General features: G+C 39.8%; 1 protein-coding gene across 1 annotated transcript in view; it reads left to right on the top strand.

Annotated features, from left to right (window-relative positions):
* The window catches only part of LAMA3 (laminin subunit alpha 3), a 190,989-nt gene that overhangs the window by 158,255 nt on the left and 20,642 nt on the right, over window positions 1–12,092 (top strand). The window contains exons 52-59 of the mRNA XM_084621252.1: window positions 1,197–1,313; window positions 1,593–1,747; window positions 3,326–3,467; window positions 3,973–4,072; window positions 8,052–8,168; window positions 8,256–8,435; window positions 9,512–9,654; window positions 10,824–11,000. Coding sequence (XP_084477378.1) covers window positions 1,197–1,313; window positions 1,593–1,747; window positions 3,326–3,467; window positions 3,973–4,072; window positions 8,052–8,168; window positions 8,256–8,435; window positions 9,512–9,654; window positions 10,824–11,000 — 1,131 coding nt within the window. The remainder of the gene's footprint in view (window positions 1–1,196; window positions 1,314–1,592; window positions 1,748–3,325; window positions 3,468–3,972; window positions 4,073–8,051; window positions 8,169–8,255; window positions 8,436–9,511; window positions 9,655–10,823; window positions 11,001–12,092) is intronic.

Here is a 12,092-nt window from a genome sequence, read left to right as displayed (position 1 = left end):
ATAAGCGCTGCCTGCCATCCTGTCTCATCAGAAATGCTCATCAGCACTGTTTGTGGTGATGCCTAATGCAGTAAAAATTAAGTTAGACTTTTCACGTATTTAATAAGTCCCTGAACTCTTGTAGATTTTATAATGAATAAACAGAACTGGTTGGAATTAATGCAAGGAATGTGTGCATATGATAGCCTGTATTCTCTTAAACAAATAGTATTTCTGATTCAAAGGACACTGCATTGTTTTATCAAAGCTAAGTTTTCAGCTTTTTTGTTGCACTTCTTGGACAGTAGAATCACTACTGTCAACTGTACATTACAATTGTTCAGTATATTACATGTCAGTGTAGGGCATCACCTCTAACAATATAGCTAAAAATATTTACAGACTGTCTTAAATGGTGGAAGTATCTGCACAGATCATTAATCCATTTTTGCCTTTGCCTCTGCCGCCAGTTGAAATGTTTGTGTATTTGTGATAAGATTAAATTTGATATGATAGATAGAGGGCAAGATGGGTTGATTGCAGACCCTACTATTGGGATGACTTGCACACACTTGGATACAAATACCATGTGACTGTGATTTTGAGGTGCATTATCCTGCCACAACCTCAGGGTCATTGTACTTGCTGCTGTAGGGCTGTGCTGGACTCTTCTCCCCACTGATCCCTCCACTGAGCAGGAGATGCTGGAACCAAGCATCTTCTTCATTCTCCCCTGAGAGCTTTCCAGAGAGGGCAAGCTGGAGAGCCTTCCCTTTCCCTCACTGGTAAGATCCAAAGAGGGAGTCCAACTGTAGAGATGGTTTCAGTCTTTCAGAAGGTTTGGGAGAGGGGAACAGGGTTTCTTGTTTTTATATCCTCCAGCGCTGAGAGGAGAGAGGCCCAGGATGTCAATGCTTTGAGGCAGTGTGAGGAGTTGATTAGGGCTTCTCTAGCTGTGTCTATACACTGATAGGCAAACAAAGCTCTAGTTGGCTCCTCCCTTGGCTTGACAAACTAGGCTGTGCTAATGTAAATTTCCCCAAATACCTGTGAATATCAGTAAGTCATTAGATCCCCAAAAGGCACCTTGATAATACACCGATGAGAGCTTTGGAAATGATGCTGCTAACTTAGGTTGGCTAGATGATCATTTGATTTTTCCCCCACCCTAATAGCTGAACTGATCACATGCTTTCCAACCCTCCAATTTTCCTTAGAAACAAATTGAAGTGATGAATAAACAACAGAACGATGTCTTGGATCATCTCAACTCTGCCCAGTCTTCCTTGTCCCAGACTAACAGCATACTTGGGTTACTTCAGAAGAGCAAAGAGGTATAGTTAATCAAAATGTGACATTTTAAATTTAAAAAACACTGAGTAAAAACTTACATCATTCTAATTGAAGTAAAAGTACAATGGGATAGATAATAATGTGATTGACTCCTATGAACTGCAGTTTGTGAAAAGGGGTTTTCTTTTTTCCCTTGCTCTACACAGCTGTGCAAGGAAATGGGGATTACTTCACATACAGAACTAAGGGTGAAGTGCTGACTATCAGACACTTTGTAATATGTGCAAGTAAAAATAAGATTTCTGTTTATAAAATCACAGGAATATGAAAATCTAGCTGCCAAACTAGATGGAGCAAGGAAGGACTTGAATGAAAAACTGAAGAACCTTTCCTTATCAGCCAGCAAAGAGCCACTGGTGGTGAGGGCAGAGGAGCATGCCAACTTTTTGCAAGATCTGGCAAGACAACTGGCAGAGTATGTTCTAATTTCTGTAAACGAACAGTTCAAGTACATGTTGTACTATATTGTAATGTACTGTACATAATTTCACTTCCCTTTAAGGTGACCTGTAAAAGCAGAAAAAAATTGGGTTTGTCCCTCATTTTGCAGCTTTTTGGTGCATAAAGTTTTCTTTTTTTCTGCTTGCTTTTTGTCTTAGACATTTAAGTCTTAAGACTTGGTCTGTTTTTCCTGAAATGCTCTTTCAGGGTCCTGGGAACTTGAGTTTGTGCAGTATCTGACATAATTCAGGCCTGATTGTGATTGGGCCTTGGGCTATCACCAAAATACAAATAAATAATAATGGAGTGATCATGAGCATCAAGGAAGCCAAACCTGAAAATTGAGAAAAGAAGGAAATTTTAGTCATTTTTAGTCAAACTTTTTAAAATGCTTTTTTCCCTTTTGCTTGATTTTGTTGATATATATTTAACTCCAATGCCTGATATATGGTTGGGAGAAAAGTTTTCTGTGTGGAAGAATCTTCACCTCTGTCCCTTTAATTGCTCACAGTTAAAGTTCACACTAATTTTCTGGTGCTCCAACAAATCCTCCAGGAAAGTCAGAGCAAAACACTTGATATACTTGATATTTCTAAGGTAAAGTATAGGTAGGGAAGGGAGGGACCCTTAAAATAAATAAAGTTTTTGAGACCTTGTGTATATATATTAAAGAAGCAAAAAAGGGCAGAACTCTATTTTGTTTCTTTGCAAATAACTTTCACCTAGCCCTAATGCTAACAAGAAAACTCCCAAAAGGTAAAGTAACCCCCATAACATGCCATCTGGATGGAAATGACTTTGCTCAAAAATCTGGTTGTGAGATTTTGGCTCGTTAGAATCATAGAACATAGAGTCATAGGGTTAGAAGGGACCGCAAAGGTCATCTAGTCTAACCCCCTGCCAAGATGCAGGTTTTGTTGTGTCTAAACCACCCAAGACAGATCCAGCCTCCTTTTGAAAACTTCCAGTTGTCCTTGGAGCTTGGTCAGTTAACAAAATAGTGTTGTCATAAATATCGACCAGGCAGTCTTGGATACCTGGCACTGCACAGCTCACGGTGAATTGAGCACAAAGGTTTTTGTCTCTTATCTTTCCCTGGTTCCAGGGCTGCTGGGCTGCTTCCCGGTGCAAGATAGAGCAGCCCTGAAGCGAGTCTGTTAGGCTGTCCATGGCCCGCCAAGGGCTGTTCCAGCAGCTGGGGATTAACTGGAGGTTGCAGCTCTCTGACCAATGCCCTTACACTGGGGGCTGTGATGGGGGTGGCACAGAGCTGGCCATGTTGAGCTGTTGAAATTGCCAGGAAACCTTTTCACTTACAAGCTGCTTTGCAGCACCAGACTGGTGTAAAGCAGCGTTACTGGAGACCAGAATCTGGCCCCTTATGTCAAAATACTATGTGCTATTGGTCGTTTTTGTTGTAAAACATTTGCATTTCCTTCATCAGCATTAATTAGCAAATATTTAGATTAAATGCTGTTTAAAATAAGTCATTCTTTGTTTTTTAGTCTGCAGTTTTTGCCCATGGCTGTATTTTTCACCCTGTTTTCCACAGAATTAAGAGAAACGCCAGCAATGATGAGTTGGTGAACTGTGCCATGGAAGCTGCTACTGCCTATGAAAATATTATTAATGCCGTCAGTGCAGCCGAGGAAGCAGCCAACAAAGCTGTAAATGCAGCTGATTCAGCTTTACTGGTAAGGGCATTATGTTGTCAAATGATGGTGATTTTGTTACAAACAGGTGATCGTTATAATTAGCTGTGCCCTGAAGTTGAACTCATGCGCGCCTCATTGTACACATACACGGTGTATATTTGCACGTAGAAATTATCCATCTGCAGGTACAGTTACTGTTCTGCATATTCAGATGTTGGTTTTGCATGTGCACTATGGGTCACAATTTAGGTGCTACCCATGTCTGACTATTGGTCCATAGGCTGTAGGCGAGAAGATGACAGAAGGCCCAGGTTTCCACTAAGAACAAAGATTGCTTCTAAGGACAAAGGGCGGTGTCATACTCAGGATTTCACCAGTAGCACTAGCTGTGAAGGGAGGGGTAGTGTCTTCTTTCTGTTGGAAACATTTGTTCCTTTTATTGCTTAAACTGGATTAGATTATTAATTTTTACTCTTTCTGATTTGTTTTTCTGCTTTGAGTTCAATTATAAAACTAATCGTACAGTACCGTGCTTTATCACCAGACTGTGGAGAGGGAAGACCTAGCAGGAAAAGCCAAGAGACTGAACACTGCAAGCAGCAATCTATTAAATCAAGCACAGGTGACACAAAAGACATTACAAGGTACTGTAAAAAGCAAGATGATAACAGGAATGTTTATACAGTATTAGAAATTCTCATTTAAAAGTCACTGTTTATGGATCTGATTTAGCAAAGCTCTGTAGCACACACTTAACTGTAAGCAGGAGAGGGTAGCTCCATTCTTACCTATTATAATGGAACATGATACTATGGTTTAGAAGTTCCTTCTGCAAGAGGGTGAGGTGGATTCTTCAACTTCAGTTATGGTCCACACTGTGGGATGCCAAATTCTACCATTGCCCCCTCCGCTGCAATTCTCTTCTACAGCAAGACCTTATCCTTAGATTTGCTGCGGTCCTGCTCTTAAATTGTTCAGTTCAGCCTTAGACTCCTATTGAAGCAGAAGGGTCTGTCTTCACTGCAAAAAAATAAGTGTGTTTTTACATCAAGATAGCTATCTCAAGTTAAGATCTGCGGTCATAGGGTGGGTGAGTTACCTAAACCGAGCAAAACCAGTACCATTACATTCTATATGCTTTATAGTCTTAGAAGTAAATTTGGTTAGTTACCTCAAACTAACACATTGTTTATAATAAACCTGGTTTCCTGATACTCCTGCTGATAGAAGCTGGAGATTGAGTGTAATTTAAATCTTATATATAGATTAAAAATTGAATATATTCCTAAAGTGTCATTTTAAATGGTTTTCTCTGGGTGTTCCTAAGCCTTCTGACTGCCAGATTCTGGACATGGATGTCATGGGATAGTTCACTCAATAATTGCCCTGGTTTGTTAATTCCCTCTGAAGTGTCTGGGATTGGCTGCTGTCGGAAGACAGGATATTGAGCTACATGGTCTGACCCAATAGAGCTGTTTTAATGTTCTTAATACTTCTTGGGAAATCCCAAGACATTGTAGTTCTGTAAACATGTTTCAAATTGTAATAAGAGCTCTTTAACCAAGAATGCTACAAAAAGGACTGTAAAATATATTGTGGTATTGATAGGATTTGGTTGCTGACCAGAAAGACAGGGAGAGTAGGCCGTGGGGCCTAATGAATAGAACATTGGACTAGGGCTCAGGAGATATTGGTTCAATTCCTGGCTCTGCCATTGGCTTGCTGGGTGACCTTAGGCAAGTCACTGTAACTTCTCTATGCCTCAGTTTCCCCATTTGTAGAATGGGGATAATGATACCGACCTCCTTTGTAAAGTGCTTTGGAATCTACTGATGATCAGCGCTATACAAGAACTAGGTATTAGTGTATTTTAAAGACAGGCTTTTGTCTCTGCAACAGATGTGATTGTCAAAGAGAGAGAAGTATGCAAATTGCAAAGACTATTTAGTGTATTGCTTAGTGTACTCTGAATGGCTCAGAAAGGTTGAGCATCATCTCCAAGAACAGAATCCTAATACAGTAGGAACATTCTGATCTGGTTAAAACACCTACATTTAAAATATTCAAACCGGAAAAATAGGTAAGGCAAGGTTTGGGGCTAGTCACTCAAAAAGGCTACATATAATAGATATAATCCACTGACCATTGCCACTGATCTATAAGCATGCACCTACTTGTATTATTATGGGTGTGTGTGGAAGTTTTTTTTAAAAATCCTTTAGATTGGGACATAAAGTATGAGTTAAATTCACCAGGCACTTCCACTGGGAGAGCCACTGCAGAGGGGCTCCAGGAGGCCTGTGCACTCCTAAATGTGGGCAGCACTAACTAAGGAAGGGTGTGGTCGGGAAGGCTAGGGAATGCACTGATTAACTCCCTCAGCAGCCATTGTCAGTGGGGCCCTTATGGAAACAAAAGCTACTCTCCCCTTGGGAGAGGTAGAGGGAGGGTGTCTCCATTTCTTGCCATTATAATGTAACATCTGATTCTGCAGTAAAGCATCTCAGCATCTTTAACTGAAATGGGATCCATGTATTGTACTTGCCTTTTGTCCCTTTGTTTTATCGGGTATCCTGTGTTTAACACACGCCTGTGGGATTATGCCGTGCACATCTGTTTGCCAAACCCCTAAATAGCTTAAATTGCACAATATTGACAGGTCTGTTAATGAAAAGCAAAGGTAGGCTTTCTGCACTGTTATTTTGATCCATAAATATATTCTGTGCTAGCAGTAACCTGGGAAACATTCATAATGGTGCATGCTTAGTAGAGTATTTACCCTTTCTGGAATGCAGCCAATAGAGGGTGACATGGTCACACACGCTTGAGCAGTTCTGATGTTCCATCCTGTAGAGATCAGTGGTCCACACACATATGCACATGTACATTCATTACAGGTGGCCCAGCAGATACACAAGCATACAATCTTATAGTATATAGATCATAGTATAATATTTCATCCTGTTTTCCATTCTCTTCTTTCATGGCTTCTTCACTTCTTTGATTCCCATCCATTATATTAACAGCGACAAAGGGGCTGAATGAAGTCCTTTCACCACTTCTATCTTGTACCAGCTTGTCAAGGTTCCTCCCCCACTTCTGAACTCTAGGGTACAGATGGGGGGACCTGCATGAAAACCTCCTAAGCTTACTTTTACCAGCTTAGGTTAAAACTTCCCCAAGGTACAAATTATTTTATCCTTTGTCCTTGGAATAACCACTGCCACCACCAGACTCTAACTGGGTTTACTGGGAAACGTAGTTTGGACAAGTCTTTCACCCCAAAATCCTCCCAACCCTTGCACCCCACTTCCTGAGAAAGGTTTGGTAAAAATCCTCACCAATTTGCATAGGTGACCACAGACCCAAACCCTTGGATCTGAAAACAATGAAAAAGCATTCAGTTTTCTTACAAGAAGACTTTTAATAGAAATAGAAGTAAATAGGAGTAAAGAAATCACCCCTGTAAAATCAGGATGGTAGGTACCTTACAGGGTAATTAGATTCCAAACATAGAGAATCCCTCTAGGCAAAACATTAAGTTACAAAAAAGACACACAGACAGAAATAGTCATTCTATTCAGCACAATTCTTTTCTCAGCCATTTAAAGAAATCATAATCTAACGCATACCTAGCTAGATTACTTACTAAAAGTTCTAAGACTCCATCCTGATCTATCGGCAAAGCAGCATACCAACAGACACAGACCCTTTGTTTCTCTTCCTCCTCCCAGCTTTTGAAAGTATCTTGTCTCCTCATTGGTCATTTTGGTCAGGTGCCAGCGAGGTTACCTTTAGCTTCTTAACCCTTTACAGGTGAGAGGATTTTTCCTCTGGCCAGGAGGGATTTTAAAGGGGTTTACCCTTCCCTTTATATTTATGACACAGCTTCACAGCTTTGTTCATCTTTAAACCCTCTTGGTCTATGTCATTCTTCACCACATCTATCCAATGTATCTTGTCCTCGCCATTTTCTTATCTCTTCATTTTTTATTTTCTGCAGTCTTGAAACTGAGTATTTCCCTCAGCAAGTTCATTTCTGCAGTCAAAATCTTGCATTCATTGGCTTTCCTCATACTCTTGCTCTCCAATCCGTACAGCAGTATCGACACAACAGTGGTCCCATACATGCTGGGTTTTGTTTTTATCAAAATGTCTTTATCCTTCCAGATCTTGCAGTTATTTGAATGCAGTAGTGGTTCTTTTTTTATGTCATCTTCACAATTCTCATTCTTCATTACTAGTCTTCTAAGGTATGTCCCCTTGTGGCAGTATTATAATCACTAGTCATAATCATAATGGGACATTGTATTTTTATTTGTGCATTATATCCATAATATATAATCATAATGTATTGAATATTCATAATAATGTATCCCCAAAATCTGTGCCCTTCTCTTAAGCTGCCTTAATCACTCATTTTTTCCTATTCTGAGGGGCAGAATGGGTATCTTCACCCCTGGTTACTATCTGCACTACTACCTAAGTTGTTTAACAGGGATGGAAAAGGTAAATGCCCAAAGCTCATGTGACAGTGCAGAGTGCCGCTGCCATTCCACCAGGTGGCCGAGGGCACCTTTGTATAACACCCACCAGGCTGATTCACAGTGCACTGTTTTTCAGATATTAATCCAACTCTTGAAGATATAAAGCAGAGACTGGGTATTGTGGAAGGAAAGAAGAACAGGATGCTGACTGACCTTGTTTCTTTCCAAAATGATCTCAGTGGGATAAATAGAGGTCAGTCATTTACCAAGCACATCTACTTTATGTGATTCTGCTGTTGTTTAAAGTATTTACTTAGACTTTTGTGTGTGTGTGTTTTAGATGACATAGACAGCGTCATTACCAGTGCAAAGAACATGGTCAAAAATGCCAATGATATCACTGCTAACGTACTGGATGAACTGAACCCAATTAAATCAGATGTGGAAAAAATAAAGGGCACCTATGGAAGCACTCAGAGTGCTAACTTCAATAAGGCTTTGACGGAAGCTAACAATTCAGGTGGGTGCTGTGCTTGCTCTTTGCTAATGTGTGTTGTTTAACGGCTCTCAAATTTCTGTCAGAGTAACCAGGTAGACATAGTGATAATAATTATTATTATTTGTTTCTGGTGGCATCCACTGTGTGCAAGGTGCTGTAAAAACGTAAGAGGCATAGTCATTACCCCAGGGAACTTATATGCTGAATTTGTTTTTAGCTCTGTAGAATCTGAGTCTGATGGAATAAAATAAAATACAGTATGTGAAATTAACCCCATTGTTAATGATGTAATAATAATAAGAGATGGTGCGTCTGAATGAAGGTGGCTTTTAAAACAATAGTGTTATGATAAGGTGGATAATTAAACCATAACAATGAAAAGTGTTGTGAGTTTCTGGATGGTGTATTTTATGTAAGCACAACTGCATTGTTTGAGAGTTTCAGAGTAACAGCCATGTTAGTCTGTATTCGCAAAAAGAAAAGGAGTACTTGTGGCACCTTAGAGACTAACCAATTTATTTGATCATAAGCTTTCGTGAGCTACAGATATATGCATCCGATGAAGTGAGCTGTAGCTCACGAAAGCTTATGCTCAAATAAATTGGTTAGTCTCTAAGGTGCCACAAGTACTCCTTTTCTTTTATTTAAAAGTGTTTTTCTTCAGTATAACTGCTGGTGTCAATGGAGCTACTCCTGATTTACACCAGTGTATGCAAAATGAAAGTTACATTAGATAACCATATGTATAGCAAATTTGGTCAACCCCTAGCATCCAAAAACCATGAGATTGGCTTTAAAATCATGAGATTTTTAAAAATAATAAATTTGGAGTTCTTTTTATTTGGCTTTTAAGCCTTTAGACATGTGTCACATTTCCAGGCTTTTCTCCACAACCATGAGGGTTAAAAACTTAGGTTTAAAAAAAAAAAGAAAGCTGAGATTCTCATGTAATCTGTTTTCTCCAGGAGCTGGGATTTTAAGGAAACACCAAATATTGTGAGACTTGAGATAAGACTATCAGAGTTGACATTTTTTGCATGTGTATCTCTCCTCCTTTCCAGTCCCCCAATAATTTTTTTCTCTCATCACAATAACAGTAAAGAAATTAACAAGCAAGCTCCCGGATCTGTTTAACAAGATTGAGAGCATCAACCAACAGCTGATGCCAATAGGCAACATATCTGAGAATGTAAACCGCATAAGAGAGCTCATTCAGCAGGCCAGAGATGCTGCAAACAAGGTCTATCACAAAAACATCCATTATTGCTTGACACAAGGGATTTTTGTACACAAGGATGCTTTCAATCCCCTCTGCAAAATATTTTGTTATATGATGTATGAAGGATACTACATAAAAATTAATCTGTTGGCTTTAGCGAGCACTTTAGATACTGTGGTGGTGGGCACCAGAATAAACTAGATACAACAGTATAGTATACCTTTCCTTCTGCCCCACTCCAAGGTCCCTCTCCTAGCCAAGATCATCCCTACAATTCCCATTTTGGTATTTCCTCTCCTTTCAAAGGCTTGTTGTTGTGGTGACCTTCTCTCCAGTGGAGGAGGGCTGGATGCTGCTCTTTGAAGCCAGTCACTATTGATCGGAACAGAGGTTCTCAAACTGATCTGTGATTCACTGGCGATCCACAGAGAGCTGGCAGGTCACACAGCGTTGCTGATGTTTGTTTCTAACCTCTATATTGCACTAAAAGGCAGCTAAATATACATTACTTGGATAGTATCATTTTCCCATTGATTGCCACGGGATGATGTGATCACAAATAACAGGGCAAGTGTCCACGAGACACTCTCCATTAAGATGCGGTCCACACTGAAAAAGATTTTGCTCGGATGTTGGCCTAAAGAGAACTTCTCAAGAATACTGGTGTTGTATATCTTTATTAGCTACATGTTGTAGTACCTGACAGGCAGTGAAGCTAGGGAACTGAGCAAAGGGCCTGAGATCTAGGGCTGGCGCAAAGCATTGAGACCAAAATTTCAACCCAAGTGCCTAAAGTGAGGCATTAATATCCATGTGTAGGCATCTGAATAAGAGGCCTGATTTTCAGAAGTGTTGAGCACTAACAGCTCCATTTGACCTGGACTCTTTGTTGCCTCAGCTGTAAAATGGGAATAATAATTACAATACAAAGGTGTTGTGGGAACTGATCAGTTAATTTCTGAAGATATAAAGTGCTGCATAAGTACTAAGTATTAGTAATAGTAGAGTAGTACCTACACTTCTCTATAGTTATGTTGGTTTAGAGTCTGATCTTGCAGTGTTGTAGCAATCCATGGCTGTTAGTCATAGGTCACTTAGCACGGACACAAACCAGTGTTGTTAGGGAGGTGATGCCTTTTTTAATTTAAAGGTAGAAATGTTTACCCTATTGTATTTGTTGTTCTTGGTAGGTTGCTATTCCCATGAGGTTCAATGGTCGTTCTGGGGTAGAGGTTCGACCTCCAAGTGATCTTGAGGATTTGAGAGGCTATACTTCCCTTTCTTTTTTTCTCCAAAGACCTCTGCCAAGACAAGCTGGCTTGCAACCGGCTTCAAATATGTTTGTAATGTACCTGGGTAATAAGGATGTAAGTATTTCTTTTGATTTACTCCAATACTTAGAACAGAAAATGCATTTTGGAGTATAAAGGGATGTCAATGTAGATAACTTCCATTAGCTTAATTTTTTTATGTGTAGGAATACATTTATTGGGAAGAAACATAGCCCTTTCCTCCAGTGGACACATAACTGTTTGGGCAAATGTCTATTTCTCTTATCCTGCTGTTCTGCCTTAAAAGTTACTTCCCAATAATGGATGCCACCAGTTAATCTTGGCAGTGACCCTAACTTGTAACCATGGACTTCATTGTAAAAATGTTTGCTTCGGGCTTCCTGTGTGTTTGTATTGCTCCTAGCACCGTGGGACCCTGATCCTGTTTCAGGCCTCTGAGTGTTACTGCAGTATAACTAATAACAAACCTTTTCTTAATTGGGTTTATAAATGCTCCTCTTATTTAAAATTTAGTCCCTTACCTCTTTATTTTCCCTCTCCTGCATATGCAAAACAATACATTCTTGCTCATGCACTCCCATTTGCACAAACACCTAGCACAATTCCCCAATTTTCCTATGTATATAGGTACCACCTATCAGTTTGTATGCTCAGTTACCCACCTGTACATGCATTCACTATAAACGTGGTGGATATGCAGGTACATGTTTAAGTGCAGTTATTCCACAGTGGATTTTATCTTCCTGATTAAATCTCAGGAAAAACTTCCTAAATGTAAAAACAGTAGAACAATGGAACAGACTGCCTACGAAGGTCATGGAAGCTCCTTCACTGGAGGCTTTTAAAAGGAGGCTTGATAGTCATCTGTTTTGTATAGTTTAGACCCAACAAATCCTGCATCTTTGCAGGGAGTTAGACTAGACGATCCTTGCAGTGCCTTCTAACCCTATGGTTCTACGATTCTAGTCTTTCTGAACATTTGACCTATGATGGCTTTGATTGAGGTTTATTGAAATACTCTGTATGGGAGAAATAAAAGGGTAATTGTGTGGAAGATTATTGCTCCTAGGGATCTCAATAGGAGCAATTGGACTTAATATTGTTTCTTCCATTTTACTTATCTCGCAGAGGCATTGTGAGACTAAAGTAATTAGTATGTATATAGTG

Source organism: Lepidochelys olivacea, assembly GCF_965140295.1.
Source record: "Lepidochelys olivacea isolate rLepOli2 genome assembly, chromosome: 2".
In the NCBI taxonomy this organism is placed as follows: Eukaryota; Metazoa; Chordata; order Testudines; family Cheloniidae; genus Lepidochelys; species Lepidochelys olivacea.
The sequence above is the reverse complement of the archived record's forward strand: the minus strand, read 5'-3'. Positions and strand labels throughout refer to the sequence as shown.